Here is a 17,916-nt window from a genome sequence, read left to right as displayed (position 1 = left end):
AAGGTGTTGTTTTAATTTTTGATCTTTGGGAGCTGAGACATGAGTACAGAGATCAAGAAATAGACATGTGGTTGGAGATTTCCTAGAACAATCAGTTAATAATTTTACCCACTTATTAATAAGTGTCCTATATGTGGCATTTCATTGAGCACTGTAAAAATCTAACCAGAACATCAAAGTCCTAGATTCTGAACATAAATGGAGTCTATTGTCTTATTTTTACACTTACACATTTACAAAGGTTATTATTTTTCTAGTGATTAGATATTTAATTACCAATAGTATTCAAGTATTTTTATCTTATTTGAAATGTGAAAATACTTGAATAACAATGATGACCAGAGCCTATTACAATGATTGGTACACAGTAGGTGCTCAATAAATGTCTGTTAAACTGAGAGCTATTCTGGGACTTCAGTTGGCTGCTCACAGGGTTGGACACAGACCTAGGAATTCCTGATGTAATATCCTGCATAAGTAAGGAATGACTAATTCAGTGTTGAATCAAGGTCAACTATAAATTTAACGTTTTAAAACATAATGATTCACAGAGAAGATTACACCTAAGTTTCCTTCAGTAGCCAGATTATTTTTTATGTATTATATACTATCTTCAGAAAGTAGATACCAAAAAGCAAACTCATTAAAAATGCAGAAAGTTTCCAGAGTCTTGTGCCATGTTTAAAGTAAAAGCACACCAAATCTGAAATTTTTTTAAGTTAGAAACATTAGAAGCTGTGAACAACACTGCTTTCAGTACCCCAAAAAAATCAGTCCCCTTTGCTCTGTCCTTCAGCCATGAGAGGCCAACTTCTTCTAGCAAATCAAAAGATAAAAACCATGGTATTTGCAAAGATAGGGAACAAATACTTACATATGCCAATGTTACTACAGTTGCTTTTGTGTAAGACAGCAAAATTAATAACACTAATTAAACTATAGCATTTTGTGGCTTACAAAGTGCTTTTATTTATATTATTTTTTTCAATAATCCTAGGAGATAGATAGTATTATTCCTACTTTATGAGGTAGAAAACTGTATAGCTTTAATAGGATAATTTTCTAAAATATGACATTTTTATACTATAGGAGAGATTCAATTGTTTCTTTTTGGATTGCTTTCTGTAGATTCATTTGTCAGTCAATGTTTGGCTAATACATCAAAATAATGGATGACTAGACTAGTACAGAGACACTCCCTTAGAAGTAAAGTTCAAATTTCATCACTGACTTGTAGAGAAAAATTTATCAGGAGGCATAAAAGACAACTAAACAGCTATGTGAACTAAGGGAATAGCTCAAGTCTGAACTTATGAGGTTCATAAGCAAATTCCAGAATGCCTTAAGCCATATCAAGGTTGAAGGAGAATTGAAAGCAAAAAACCTTAAGTACTCTTGGGTATTAAAGTTCCACATTAATAAAAATTTGTTCATTTTATCATAAAGACAGAAAAAATACTCTATACAATATAATCAAACTAACCCCCCCAGAACATCCCTCCTCTCATAGCTCCTAGAATTTGCAAATGAGTAGACCCCTAGAAATAACAAAGTCCTGCCATTACACAAACTCTGTTCTTATAGCCTGTGGCTCTGACAATACAAAATAATGACTTGATGATTTTATTCACATTACAATGAAAGCTTGCCTTATATTATCAGGCAACTTCTGTAATGATTTGGGGGGCATTATTTTAGGTTAAATGTATTAGCCTAATGTAATACACTCTTGCATATTGATGTTCCACAATTAAAGATTCATTCCTCTGCCTCAAATATCCTTGTTCTCATTAAAATAGAAAAACAACACCTACTACCACCACCCTCTCCTGAGGAAGGAAAATATTTCTAACACTAATGACCTTCTAATTGCCAAAGTCAATGGATTCTTCTCAGTAATTACCTTACTTAATACCGTGGATACTCCTCCTCACTTGGAATTTCTTTTCTCCTTTTAGTTTCTAGGATATCTAGTTCTGGTTCTTGTCCTGTCTCAGACCACTCCTTCACTGAATCTACTGACTCCTTATCGGCAACCCATTCCTTAGAAATTTTCACCATGATTCACCCTTAATTTACATCTCACACTCTATACAGTTTCCCTTAGTGATCTCATTCACTCCCAGAAAATAACAACCCCTAAGTCAGTTTTGTGATGTAGAGGGAAAGAGATATTTTGGTAATTTTGTTTACACGACCTGATCCTGTTACTAGGCTGTAGAAGATTGGATTAGGGATGAACACCTGGGTAAATCTGATTTACTCTCCCAGAAGTTTCAGAAGCAGGACTGAGATATTCTTCATTCTATATTATCCTCCTGAATTGATGACATGTAAATTCAGAGCTGCACCGGAGTATCAAGCCTGGCTACATGTGTCTAAGAAAGGGAGAGCCAAACTGCAAAGAGAAAGATAAAAATGAAGCAGATACACTGAGAGAAGCAGAAATGAAAGTTCATACAAAGAAAAGATGGAGTTGGGGAATGAAAAAGGAAAGTAAGAATAGGAGAGACTGAAAAAGGCAGTCAGAGACAGAGATACACAGAGAACTGACTCCTGATAGAAATCCTGATAGCCTTCTGGTTCTGGTCTCTTCCAAGGTGCAACTATAATTGTTGCCTTTGTGTTTTTTTGAGATAATTCAGGCTTCTTCCAACAAATTCTCTTTATTTTAAGCTAACTTGAAGTGGCTCTCTTATATCCAAAGAGTGCTTACAACATTTACTACTTATAAAACATATATTTAATAACATACATATTATATATTACTTACAAAGATATCTTAACCCCGTGTATGTAGAGATATAAAATATAAAGGCTATGTATGCATATGTTAAAGATTACATAATAAAATATTTAAACATATAACACACACATGGATGTGTGTGTATGGTTGACATGTCATATATGCAACATACTCAAAAATTAAAATTGTGGGAGAAAAATATCAGCATACTCAACTTCCATAAGCTCTCCAAAGTTTTTATCTATCTGTTTGAACTATTCAGCTCTTAGGTCTGATGGCTGTAAAACTGCAACTTTCCTTCCTAGACTTTAGTTCTAATGGACCCAGAATTGTAAAACCTGTGGTACAGATTTATATTATAAAAGGAAACTAGTGTTTCTGTTAGCATCCTTACGTATCAGTTAAATCATAGAAAGGATCAGTTCAATTCAGTTCAGTCGGTCAGCTGTGTCTGACTCTTTGCGACCCCATGAATCGCAGCACGCCAGGCCTCCCTGTCCATCACCATCTCCCAGAGTTCACTCAGATTCACGTCCATCGAGTCAGTGATGCCATCCAGCCATCTCATCCTCTGTCGTCCCCTTCTCCTCCTGCCCCCAATCCCTCCCAGCATCAAAGCCTTTTCCAATGAGTCAACTCTTCGCATGAGGTGGCCAAAGTACTGGAGTTTCAGCTTTAGCATCATTCCTTCCAAAGAAATCCCAGGGCTGATCTTCAGAATGGACTGGTTGGATCTCCTTGCAGTCCAAGGGACTCTCAAGAGTCTTCTCCAACACCACAGTTCAAAAGCATCAATTTTTTGGCACTCAGGCTTCTTCACAGTCCAACTCTCACATCCATACATGACCACAGGAAAAACCATAGCCTTGACTAGACGGACCTTAGTTGGTAAAGTAATATCTCTGCTTTTGAATATCTAGGTTGGTCATAACTTTTCTACCAAGGAGTAAGCGTCTTTTAATTTCATGGCTGCAGTCAGCATCTGCAGTGATTTTGGAGCCCCCAAAAATAAAGTCTGACACTGTTTCTACTGTTTCCCCATCTATTTGCCATGAAGTGCCAGATGCCATGAATGTTGAGCTTGAAGACAACTTTTTCACTCTCCTCTTTCACTTTCATCAAGAGGCTTTTTAGCTCCTCTTCACTTTTCTGCCATAAGGGTGGTGTCATCTGCATATCTGAAGTTATTGATATTTCTCCCGGCAGTCTTGATTCCAGTTTGTGCTTCTTCCAGCCCAGCGTTTCTCATGATGTACTCTGCAACAAATTTACCAGCTCATAGAGAAAAAGAGTGAGTGGATGATAAGGCAGCTGAGACAAAAAGCACAGACTATTCTTTCAAAAGTTTAGCTTCCTAAAAGCAGGAACTAGACAAAAACACTTTTCCGCAATCATAACCCTTATGTATTTCTTCTTCTCCTCTTGACTTTTTGATTATTTCTTGTTAAAAAAAAAATATATTGAGAAGTACAGTCCCTCCAATTTCACTCTACTTTGTAAAGATTATTTTGACTGTTCTGGGTCCTTTAACATGCCATATACATTTTGGGATCAGCTTATCAATTTGTAAGAACTGTATTGAATTAATAGATCAATTAGAAGAGAATTGTCATAAAAATAATATTGAGGCTTCCAATTCATAAACATGGACTATCCCTCTATTTAATTTTCTTTAATTCTTCTAAGCAGTATTTAGTGGATTTAAAATATTTCACATTTCTTCTAATTTATTCCTAAATTGTTTGTTCTTTTTGATGCTACTCTCATTGGGTCTGTTTTCTAGTTTTTATTTGGATTATTCATTGCTGGTATATAAATGTATGACTGAGTTATATATACACACACACACACACACACACACACACATATATATATATATCAATATTATATCCTGCAACCTTGCTGAACTAGTTTATTAGTTCTAATAGTATTTTTATGGAATTCATGAAGATTATGTCATCTGTGAATAAAAACAGTTTTACTTCTTTCTTTAGAACATGAATGCCTTTTATTTTTTTTTCTTGCTTGATGGCATTAACTAGAACCTTTATTACAATCCTGAAAAGAAAAGAGCAGACATCCTTGTCTTATTCCTGATCTTAGGGGGAAAGCATTCAATCTTTCATCATTAAGTATGATGTTAGCTGTGGGTTTTTCGTAGAAGCTCTTTATCAGGTTGAGGAAGCTCCCTTTTAGTCCCAGTTTGTTCAGAATTTTTATCATCAATGGGTATAGGGTTTTTGTCAAATGCTATTCTCCATCTATTGTCCTTTATTCTATTACATTTTCAGATGTTAAAGCAACCTCACGTTTGTGAGGTAAATCCCAATTGGCCATGGAGCATAATCCTTTTTACATGTTGTTGGATTCAGTTTGCTAACATTTTGTTGAAGACATTTGTGTCTATATTCATGAGAGATATTGTTCTGTAGCTTTCTTGTAATGTTTTGTCTGACTGTGTTGTCAGGGTAATACTGGTCTCACAGATTGAGTTGGAGAGTGTTCCTTCTTCATTTTCTGAAAAGAGTTTGTGAAGTATTGGTATTATTTCTTCTTTAAGATGACTGCTTATAAGAAAAGAAAAACAAAAACTTTCATTTATGTGTCCTTCATTGCACCAAGTACAAGGTTTTACCACAAAAATATAAACTAAATTATGCAACTATATCCAAGAACCGGTTAAAATAGTATTTAAACAGTATCCTGAACTTCAACCAGAGGTACTTTTAAAATGGGAGAATACTATGAAAAATAATCTCACAACTAATTTTAAGTTTAGAAAAACTTGAATATTTACTTACGAGGTAAGAGCTCTCTATCAGCAGTCTCTGTGCAGCTGGGATAAGGATAAAATAGATGGCCTTTCTCTAATGGATATGGAATCATTCTAAAAGCTGAGGGAAAAAAATATACATTTGTTGACATGCAATTCAATCTCACTTTCATCATCTACTATAATCAAAGCTATTTTGGAGATGTATTTTTATTAAAATGTCTCACAGCATTTTTAAAATTTATTAAAAAAAAATATTTGTTCAGTTGTGCCCAGTCTTAGTTGCAGCATACGGGATCTTCAATCTTCAAGGCAGCATGGGGGATCTTTCTTCTTTTTTTGTGGCATGTGAAATCTAGTTTCTGGACTACAGGTAGAACCTGGGCCCCGGCATTGGGAGCATAGAGTCTTAGACACTGGACCACCAGGGAAGTTCCCCACATAGCATTTTGTTTTCTTTTTTAGAGACGCATTTTATATGAAATAAACAAAATATGCAGAGGAACAAAGAAGAATAAAACTTATTTAGAGAATAGTGAATGTTCTAACTGAAATAAAACTAAAGGGAGTAGTGGAAGATAAGACTGGCTGTGTCCTTCTTGCCTCAGTCTCCTCATTACAAACACAAAATATTTAACTCTTTCCACATGTGACTTCCACTTCTTAGGGAAATCACACAACTGTTGTACTCATAACTTCTGTAAACCTAAGAGTTTTCAATGGATCCTAACTTCATATTTGAGCTGATACCAAAGTTTTCTGTAAGCAGAGCTTAATTTAGATCAGGGGTCACCAAAGTACCTAAATTAAGTATCTAAAGGGGTCACCTTTGGTCAGACCTGGACCACTATCTGTTTTTGTAAATAAAATTATGTTAGAATATAGCCATGTCTCCTCATTTATATATTATAAAAGGCTGCTTTCATGCTGTAAGAGTTGGGTAATTGTGACAGAGACTATGGCCCACAAAGACTAAATATTTACCAACTAGTCCTTTACAGAAAAAGTTTATGCATGCTTTATCTAGATTATCATCCATTCCTACAGACTTCTTAAAGAAGAAATCTTTATTGATCTACTCAACTATCAAAATTATAAGGTTTTTGTTTTTCCTTTAATGCTTAGATCTATGAACTTTTGTCAAAATACAGATTTTTGTTTTGCTACAATAAAATTCAGCGACTTTTCCAAAGTCACAGAGCAAATTAAAAATCTAAGTATCCCAAAACATCGAGCTCCTCAGTTTTACTAGTTCCGCTTTCATTAATCTGTATATTGTCAGTATCAAGCACAGCCTAACGCTCAGCAAAAGTTAATACAGAGGTTCCCAAATTTTCTTGATTCAAGGACACATGGTGCCGTTCATGCTCAGTAATTTGCTATGATGCCCCCAGGCTGTAAGAAGTATTTAGCGATTCTACTTATTAAGTAGTGGGTCTGATCAATTTCAAAAGCTTTTGCTCTAACAGCTTAGCAGCAAGTTGAAAAAAATACACATAAATTAAAGGAAAAAAGTTATTTCATTTTTAAATAACCATCATTTCTCCCTAATGGGATATATGAGCCTGTTGGACAGCACATAATTTCTCAAACCTCAGAATCACTTTGGATAATACCATCCTCATTTCCTGTTCCACACTGAGTTTTGTATGGTACTTCCTTTAATCATAGCAACTAACAAAAACCCAGCTTTGCAAAGCTATGACAACACTGAAAGAAAACAGAGAGTACTGTTGAAACCTTTAACTATCTAGAGCGACAGTTTGAATGGTGTATTGCTGCATCTCTATGAAAAATTTAAAATCTCATGGCACTCTTGTGAATTTACTATAATATCCAAAAGTGCCTCAGTGCAATGTTTGAGAACTGAGGAGGTTAACAAGTTTTAGTTGTTATTTAGAATGTGCACTGAATTTATTTTTGAATTTTCATCTACAGCTAATTTTAAGAAGTTACAAATGAGAGATCTGGTAGTTAGTGGAAAATAATCCAATTTTGCAAAGAAATATACAAATGGCCAATTAACACATAAAAATATGTTCAACATTATTATTAGGGAAATGCAAATCAAAATGAGGTATTATTTCATACCCATTAGGGTGCTACTACCAAAAACCAGAAAATAACAAGTATTGGCAAGGATATAAAGAAAGTGAAACCCCTGTGCATTGCAAGTGGAATGTTAAATGGTTTAGCTGCTATAGAAAATAGTACGGTGGTTCCTCAAAGAATTAAACACAAAATTATATGATCTAGCAATTCCACTTCTAGGAGTACACCCAAAAGAACTGAAAGCAAGAACCTGAACAGGTATTTATGTACCCATGTTCACAGCACCATTATCCACAATAGCCAAAAGGTGGAAACAGCCCAAATGTCCACTGATGGACAAATGGATAAACAAAATTTTGTATATACTTACAATGGAATATTATTCATCCTTAAAAAGAATAAAACTCTTACACATACTTCAACAATATGGTAAATGAAATAAGCCACATATCAAAGGACAAATGTATGATTTCACTTATATGAGATACCTAGAGTAGTCAAACTCATAGACAAAAATAGAATGGTTACCAGGGGCCTGGGAAGGAGGAAAGAATGTGGAGTTATATTTCAGTTGGTACACAATTTCAGTTTGGGGTGATGAAAAAACTCAGGATGGACGATGGTGATGGTTGCACAACAATTTACATGTATTTCACAGAACTGAGCATTTTAAAATGTTTAAAATGCTTTTATGTTATATATATTTTACCACAATTAAAAAATTTGGGAGGGATTTCCCTACTGATTCAGTAGTAGCTAAGATTCAAAGCTCTCAAAGCAGGGGGCATGAGTTCAATCCCTGGTCAGGGAACTAGATCCTACATGCCACAACTAAGACCTGGCACAGTCATCAATTTTTGAAAATAAGTATTTTTTAAAAAAATTTTAAAGAATTAAGTTGATTTCAGTAATGAAAAAAAAGTTTCATATTGTACACATCTCAAAACCAAAAAAAGTCCAATTAAAAAAATATTAGAGTAGCTAGCCACATTAAAAAATAAATGAAGGGATATAAATTTTAATTTTTTTTCCTTATAAATATTTAATTCAAGTGAACATACAGCAGAATACCCAAGCAGTTTTTCATCCTGCTTTTCCTATATGTGGTTTTAATATAAGCACTTTACACATTTCTTCTACCAATAAACCAATGACCACCACAGAGTTCACTTTCAAACCAATCTGAACCATAAATCCTTAAGGAAACCCAGACAATCTCATTAAAAAAAGGCTGCCTGTGAATGCAATGAATAGTCAGGAAGATTAGCACTGCATTTGGAAAAGAATACTTACTGCCTTCCCACGTGCACTGTAACAGATTAAGAGCGCCTTCTATTCTCTTCCAGTGCTGAAGATGAAAGAAAGCATAGGCAATTGCTTCACTATCACCCCGTTTCAGAATGTGTTCTGGAGGTAAAATGAGACTTTTCATCTCTAGTAAATACTAGAAAAATAACATACACACATAGACACACCACACACAAAAAAAGAAAAATTATGTTAAATTCAAACATCCACAAAAGTGTAGATTCAAATTTCATAAAGTTAACTTGATTTAAAAAACAAACATTAAGCTAGTTGAAACGACAAGGTCTTACTGATAACGTGTATATAATGCTTGTATATATGCAAATCCCAAAGATCAGAATACGCCTAAAGGTAAAAATGAGGTAATAAATGACTTATGTGCAACTTTAAATACAAAATGGAAACTAAGCTGAAGAAATAATATATGAGAAAATAATTTATTTTTCCAAAAAAGAATAAATGTAAAAAATTATAAAACACAATTTTGGAACATGTTGTGGTAACATTTTTTTATTTCTCCTTTACAGTGTGTGTGTGTGTGTGTGTGTGTGTGTGTGTCAGTTGTGTCCAACTCTCTGTAACCCGTGTGTGTGTGTGTGTGTGTGTGTGTGTGTGACTCAGTCGTGTCCAACTCTCTGTAACCCGTGTGTGTGTGTGTGTGTGTGTCTGTGTGTGTCTGTGTGTGACTCAGTCGTGTCCAACTCTCTGTAACCCGTGTGTGTGTGTGTGTGTGTGACTCAGTCGTGTCCAACTCTCTGTAACCCGTGTGTGTGTGTGTGTGTGTGTGTGACTCAGTCGTGTCCAACTCTCTGTAACCCGTGTGTGTGTGTGTGTGTGTGTGAGACTCAGTCGTGTCCAACTCTCTGTAACCCGTGTGTGTGTGTGTGTGTGACTCAGTCGTGTCCAACTCTCTGTAACCTGTGTGTGTGTGTGTGTGTGTGTGTGTGACTCAGTCGTGTCCAACTCTCTGTAACCCGTGTGTGTGTGTGTGTGTGTGTGTCTGTGTGTGTCTGTGTGTGACTCAGTCGTGTACAACTCTCTGTAACCCCATGGACTACAAACCCACCAGGCTTCTCTGTCCATGGGATTCTCCAGGCAAGATACGGGAGTGGGTTGCCCTTTTTTTACAGTGAAGGAATTTAACTGTTAAGAAGTTCAATTCTTAAACATAGTGCAAAGCACTATGCTTGTTAGGGAATGCCAAGACACTATTCTCTGGAGCTTCCTAATGTAATGAGAGAGACAGATTTGGGAGTGGGGCAGGGGGGCCATGCTACACAGCTTCTGGGATCTTTGTTCCCCATCCTGGGATCAAATCTGGCCCCCTTGGCAGTTGAAAGAACAGATTCCCAACCAATGGACCACCAGGGAATTCCCAAGAAAGACAGATTCCTTAAATTAATTATAATCAGACTATGTGCTTTACTATAGGTATAGATACATATAGGAATATGGATAGGAGGTATTACTTTTTAATTTAGCTTTTAATAACAGCTTTATTGAGATATAATTTATATACTTTACCATTCACCCATTTAAAGTACACAATTCAATAGTTTTTAGTACATTAACAGATATGTGCAACCAACACACAATTTCAGAATATTTTTATCACTTCAAAAGGAAACCCAAATGTATATTAGGGTAGCCACTACAGAAAATAGTAGGAGGTTCCTCAAAAAACTAAAAATAAGAGTTACTATATGATCCGGCAATCCTACTCCTGGGCATATATCTGCAGTAAACTATAATTTGAAAAGATTCATACACCTCAGTGTTCATTGTGGCAACATGTACAAAAGCCAGGCTAAATGTCCACTGACAGATGAATGGATAAAGATGTTGTGTATATATATAAAATATATATATGTGTGTATACATATAATGGAATACTACTCAGCCATAAGAAAGAGTGAAATACTGTAGCAACATGGATGGACCTAGAGATGATCATACTTAAGGAACCAAGTTAGAAAGACAAATATCATATGATCTCACTTATATGTGGACTCTAAAATATGGCACAAATGAACTTTTATGAAACAGAAACAGACTCACAGACACAGAGAACAGACTTATGGAAGCCAGGGGAAGGGCGGTGGGAGAGGGATGAATTGGGAGTTTGACATCAGCAGATGCAAACAATTATAGAGAGAATGGATAAACAAAGTTTGATTTAGCACAGGGAAATATATTTAATATCCTGTGATAAATCATAATGGCAAAGAATATGAAGAAGAATGTATATATATGTATAATGAAATCACTTTGCTCCACAGTAGAAATTAACACAACAATGTAAATTAACTATACTTCAATAAAATAAATTTTAAAAAAAAGAAACACCATACTCTTTAGTTATCACCCTCTCTACTCCCAACCTCCCTCAGCTCTAAGCAACCACTAATATACTTTCTATCTCTAGATTTGCCCATTCCAGATATTTGATACAAACAGAATCATTTAATATATGGTCTTTTGTGACCGTTTTAATTCACTTAGCATATATCCATGTTGTAGCATGTATCAGGACACCATTCTTTTTGTGGAATAATCTTATACAAAATAATATTCCATTGTATACTATAAATAATATTATAGATATAAATAATATTCCATTATATGGACACACCACATTTGTTTGTCTATTCATCATTTGATGGATATTTGGTTTTCACCTTTTGGCTACTGTGAATAGTACTACAATAAACATTGATGCTGTGAAAGTGTTAACATGTCAGCAAATCTGGAAAACTCAGCAGTGGCCACACGACTGGAAAAGGTCAGTTTTCATTCCAATCCCAAAGAAAGGCAATACCACAGAATGCTCAAACTACCACACAATTGCACTCCTCTCACATGCTAGTAAAGTAATGCTCAAAATTCTCCAAGCCAGGCTTCAGTGATACGTGAACCGTGAACTTCCAGAGGTTCAAGCTGGTTTTAGAAAAGGCAGAGGAACCAGAGATCAAATTGCCAACATCCACTGGATCATTGAAAAAGCAAGAGTTCCAGAAAAACGTCTATTTCTGCTTTACTGACTATGCCAAAGGCTTTGACTGTGTATATCACCACAAACTGTGGAAAATTCTGAAAGAGATGGGAATACCAGACCACCTGACCTGCCTCTTGAGAAACCTGTATGCAGGTCAGGAAGCAACAGTTAGAACTGGACATGGAACAACCAACAGACTGGTTCCAAATAGGAAAAGGAGTACGTGAAGGCTGTATATTGTCACCCTGCTTATTTAACTTATATGCAGAGTACATCATGAGAAACGCTGGGCTGGGTAAAGGACAAGGGGAATCAAGATTGCCGGGAGAAGTATCAATAACCTCAGATATGCAGATGACACCACCCTTATGGCAGAAAGTGAAGAACTAAAGAGCCTCCTGATGAAAGTTAAAGAAGAAAGTGAAAAAGTTGGCTTAAAGCTCAACATTCAGAAAACTATGATCATAGCATCCGGTCCCATCACTTCATGGGAAGTAGATGGGGCAACAGTGGCTGACTTTACTTTTGAGGACTCCAAAATCACTGCAGTCGTGAAATTAAAAGACACTTAGTCCTTGGAAGGAAAGTTATGAACAACCTGGACAGCATATTAAAAAGCAAGAGACATTACTTTGCCAACAAAGATCCGTCTAATCAAGGCTACAGTTCTTCCAGTGATCATGTATGGATGTGAGAGCTGGACCGTAAAGAAAGCTGAGCACCGAAGAATTGATGCTTTTGAACTGTGGTGTTGGAGAAGACTCTTAGAGTCCCTTGGACTGCAAGGAGATCCAACCAGTCCATCCTAAAGGAGATCAGTCCTGGGTGTTCATTGGAAGGACTGATGTTGAAGCTGAAACTCCAGTACTTTGGCCACCTGATGCAAAGAGCTGACCCATATGAAAAGACCCTGATGCTGGGAAAGATTGAGGGCAGAAGGAGAAGGGGATGACAGAGGATGAGATGGTTGGATGGCATCACCGACTCTATGGACATGAGTTTGGGTAAACTCTGGGAGATGGTGATGGACAGGGAGGCCTGGCGTGCTGTGGTTCATGGGGTCGCAAAGAGACACAACTGAGCGACTGAACTAAACTGAAACATGTGTATGGATTTTTATGTGAACAAAGGTTTTCATCTCTCTTGGGTTACTAGGAGTAGAATTGCTATGTCATATGGTAATTCTATGTTTGCTGCTGCTGCTAAGTCACTTCAGTCGTGTCTGACTCTGTGCGACCCCACAGTCGGCAGCCCACCAGGCTCCACCATCCCTGGGATTCTCCCGGCAAGAACACTGGAGTGGGTTGCCATTTCCTTCTCCAATGCATGAAAGTGAAAAGTGAAAGGGAAGTGACTCAGTCGTGTCCAACTCTTCGCAACCCCATGGACTGTAGCCCACCAGGCTCCTCCGTCCATGGGACTTTCCAGGCAAGAGTACTTAAGAGGTATTAATTATGTTTTAAACCACTGATGGGCTTCCCTGGTGGCTCAGCTGGTAAAGAATCCGCCTGCAATGTGGGAGACTTGGGTTTGATCCCTGGGTTGGGAAGATCCCCTGGAGAAGGGAAAAGCTACCCACTCCAGTATTCTGGCCTGGAGAATTCTATAGATTGTATAGTCCATGGGGTTGCAAAGAGCTGGACTCAACTGAGCAAATTTCACTTTCGCTTTGCAGAAGTGGTGGAAAGTGGTGGAAAGGTGGAAAGTGGACAGCAGATTAAGAGGTGTGGTGGGGAGAAGAATAGGAAGACATATTCATTGTATAGGGCCAACTTGAATTCTTGAGCCTAAAGAGCATAGTACAAGATGCATTTAAGTAAGTGAGCATGCCTGTTAAAGTTATAACCTATCAATTCTTATTTACATATGAAATGAAATTCGATCTTAAACTCTTGAAGAAATGCTTCCCTTAATATTACAATCCATATCAAAAGCAGCATAATCACAGTTATTGCACTAGTCAAATATACTAATTACATGAAGAAAGATGCAAAATTAACTACTTGTGGTGGGGGTCTTCCCAGGTGGCACTAGTGAGGGTTCAATCCCTGGGTCAGGAAGATCCCCTGGAGAAGGGCATGGCAATCCACTCCAGTATTCTTGCCTGGAGAATCCCATGGGCAGAGGAGCCTAGTGGGCTACAGTCCATAGGATCGCAAAGAACTGGACACAACTGAAACAACTTAGCACACATGCACAGTGGTGGTTTAGTTGCTAAGTCATGTCCAATTCTTACAACCCCACAGACTGTAGCCCTCCAGGCTCCCCATCCATAGGATTTTCCAAGCAAGAATACTGGAGTAGGTTGCCATTTCCTTCTCCAGTGGATATTCCCATCCAAGGGATCGAATCCTGCTCTCCTGCAATGCAGGCAGATTCTTTACTGACTGAGCTACCAGGGAAGCCAACTTTTACACCATCTTTATTATTAAAGTAGTCAACTTAAAATCTTTTAAAAATAGTTAGCTAGCTTCTTCTTCCAATGACTGAGACCACAGTACACCTCCTCAGTTAACTGCTTCTTCCAAAGACTGAGGCCAGAGTACACCTCCCCTACTAGAACAGGTTTGAATCTACCTTTTTGGGTCTCAATAATTTGGTACCAAATTATGTGTCATATGGTGCAAACCACATTAATGTATATTATAAAATATAAAAAGAGAGACATTCCAAAGGTGTCTTAAAAGATATATCCTTACATTTCAATAATGAGATAAACAGTATAAATTCAACAGTTGAATTTGTGAAATACTTTGTAAAAGTACTACAAACAGGAAGAATTAGAAAAATAAAAATTAGTAGTGCTTTCAAATTTTAAGACAAATTATTAATATATATGGACTCATGGCATTAATACATATAAAGTAATTTTTCTTTGTTTATGGAATGTGCCTTCCTAACACTTACTGGGCTGAGTGCTCATCTTTAATTACCCTTTATTCCTATAACCCAATAAAGCTGAAATTAAAAAGCAGAAAGATAAAAGAATAATTACTCTTAGTCTTGATGTCTCTGGCCCTCTCCTCAAAGTGTAAGAATGCAGTCTGCTCATCAATTTATTTTAGTAGATGTCACAAGCTATGAGATTATTTACTAATCCAGTTTGGGGACTTAACATTTCCCATTCAGTTTCTTAAAGGAATGCAGCAGAGGTTGTGTCCTGGTCAAGCAAAGCCCATTTGCTGCCTGGCTGGGTTCTCTACCCTTAGTGCCTTGGACCTATATTCAGGAGGGTAATATTCTTTCTAATCCTCTTTAATCCTTGCCCATTTTTTTTAAAACACAGTAAAAGATCACTCACACCAGGAGGCTGTGGGAAAATGGACTCAAATACCTGACCTCTGACATGACTCCTTATGCTCTTTGCAAGTGCACCAAGAGCTTCTTCAGTAGGAAGCAAAGAAAATGAGGCAATCACAGTCGAATCTCCATCATAAAAAGAATATCTTATTTTCAGAGAGGTTCAATACTTAACCAAGTCCTGTCTATTAGAATTTTGCTTTATTTTAGAGATAAAAACATTTCCAATTATTTTCAATCAGTTTTAGAATTCTGAAGCTTTAGACTAATGCCTATCTTTGCTAAGCCACTCAGCAATTATATTAACAATTATTCAGTAAAACTTATAAAAAGTATCAATTTAATATATATAAAAATACTTTTAGCAATTATTAATATATATCTATACTTCTGAGCAATATTCTAAGTGACAATGCAGATAGTAATCAAATAGATATGATATCTTTATTAGAAAATGATACTTTAGGATTTTGTATTAAAAATTTTTATTATTTAATCATGAAAAAATTGTTTCCTTATGCTACCTTATTTTTACTATCATGTCTTACCTACCAGCAAATGTCCTTTACAATTTGACTTTAAAGCAAAGCAATTCTTATCTTTTAGTTTCCAATAGGCTATTGAAATAAAATTTCACCCTCAAAATATAAAGAAAATTTTTCAGCTTAAAGAAAATATACTTAAAATAGCCAATTATAGGATTATTACTTATTTTATGTCCTCCACAAAGTACTACTCAGGAATTTTTGCTACCCAGAAAAAGCTGTAAGTTATTACACAATAGAATCATATCCTTTATATTCTACTTCAGAATCTAGCATACTACACTATCCACCCAAAGCAGGCCTTAAAACAATTATTAACTGACTGGATCTGATATATATATATATCAAAAATGTCTTCAAACTCATACCTGTATTTCAGTTTTTACTTAAAGATATTTTCTAACTTTCTGGGCAAACTTAAAACAAAATGAAAATAAATTCAAGACTTTATTTCTGTTTGAAGAATGAAGAATATGAAAGGTTAAAAACTGAAGGGTAATTTGGTTTGGCGGTTTTTTTTTTTTTTTTTTTTGCTTATGAAAGGACATACAGTACAAAACTGCAAACACTCTAGAGTAACACAGAAAAGAATATATTACAAGATTGGTGATAAAAGAAAATAAAGATAATAATCTGATTTACATTTGTCTGGATTTCTTTTTCTTAAGCATAACATAAAACACTACTTTTCTTAAATATAGTATCAAATTGTTACACAACTCCTTTTTACTTCACAATATGTCTTGTGTATCTTTTTCTGTCTCTATGTAGATCTAACTCATTATTTTAAAATATAGTACACTGTTCCATTAAAAGTTGAGTTCTTTTGTAAGTTAAGAAATAAGGTCATGCTGAAATTGTGCTTCTGTCATTAAAAGGCCAAAAGTGACATAAGGTAGTAAAATTTATAAAATATTAAATGGCTTAAAAATATGATGGGATCTAAAATTTTATATTCTTTACCTCAGATATAGGTCTTTATAGTAGTGCAAATCTAAATTATAAACATATCTATTTACCAAACATTTACTGAATGCCCATTATGTCCTAAGTAGAATATCAGACATAAAATGATGTTAAGACAAAAGTCCTGCTTTTTTTAAAAAGCTCACAAATAACTAAGGGATAGACATATAAACAGACCAAATATATATATATATATTTAATCATATACATATATGATTAAGGCACTAAACAAACAGAAGAAAGAACATTATCTCTGCTTGGAAAAAGTGGAAAAGACATCTCTATAAAGGAGGCATCAGATGAGCAGGATCTCGAAGAATGAGTAGACACCTGCCAAGTAGAGAAGAGATTAAGCATATATATAATGGTAGGGAGTCATAATGAGACCTAACTAATCCAGGGAATAGTAGCGCTAGAGGTAAGCCACAAAGCAGAAGTGGCAAGGAGAGAGACTGGAGACAGATTCTGTGCCCAGACTATGAAGGGCTTCTATACACCCAATACTAAGGGGTTGGTCCTTATCCTATAGGCAATACGGAACAAGCAGAGCTCTTTAGCAGAGTAAGGTTTTCTATTTAGATTGATAACTCTGGCAATAGCCAGAGTGGAGAGGGATGGATGGCATGGAGACCACTGAGGAATCTGTTTTAATAGACCAAGCAAAAGGAGGGGATATGCAGAGAGATGATTCATTTTTCTGTTCAGTAAAAACTAACACAACATTGTAAAGCAGCTATACTCCAATAAAAGTTAATTTTAAAAATGCAGAGAATGGCAACAAATACACCAGACAGAAACAGTGGTTATGTGAGAGAAGTAGAACTGAGAGAGGAAAAACAGGGGATTATTTTACTTTATAACTTCTACAGAGTATGAATTTTTTTTTAAAAAATTCATTACTTTGATAACAATAATTTTTTAAAAGAACAAGCAGTAAAGGTGCACAATAAGCAGTGACGGTAGGGCTGGAGTATATGGCTAGATCTGAAAGACATTTTGAAGGATATGAGTGGGTAATTTGGAAAGGACAGAGTAAAGGTTAATTAGAGAAGAGAATAGTAAAGCCATAAATCAAAATATAGAAATAGAAAGGAGAGGCAATTTGGAGAAAAAACTAAAAACTTTTTTTTAAAATCTACTTTGAGACACATTGAAATCTCTGAGGTACCTATTAGATATCCAGGTAAAATTTTCCACAACTAGATAGAAATGCAAGTCTCTTAGACAAGGA

At 35.8% G+C, this 17,916-nt stretch overlaps 1 protein-coding gene across 9 annotated transcripts in view; it reads right to left on the bottom strand.

Moving 5' to 3' along the window:
* Positions 1-17,916, bottom strand: part of ST7L (suppression of tumorigenicity 7 like) — an 81,783-nt gene that overhangs the window by 17,915 nt on the left and 45,952 nt on the right. For 8 of the 9 annotated variants that reach the window (XM_040231040.1, XM_040231037.1, XM_040231035.1 and 5 more), the window contains 2 exons: positions 8,865-9,015; positions 5,548-5,640 (listed from right to left, as the gene is read on the bottom strand). In XM_040231040.1, coding sequence (XP_040086974.1) covers positions 5,548-5,640; positions 8,865-9,015 — 244 coding nt within the window. Of the gene's footprint in view, positions 1-5,547; positions 5,641-8,864; positions 9,016-15,301; positions 17,016-17,916 lie in introns of those variants that run through there. The other variant, XM_040231038.1, reaches the window with a different exon arrangement.

The sequence above is a fragment of the Oryx dammah genome, unplaced genomic scaffold, assembly GCF_014754425.2.
Source record: "Oryx dammah isolate SB20612 unplaced genomic scaffold, SCBI_Odam_1.1 HiC_scaffold_28, whole genome shotgun sequence".
Lineage (NCBI taxonomy): Eukaryota > Metazoa > Chordata > Mammalia > Artiodactyla > Bovidae > Oryx > Oryx dammah.
The sequence above is the reverse complement of the archived record's forward strand: the minus strand, read 5'-3'. Positions and strand labels throughout refer to the sequence as shown.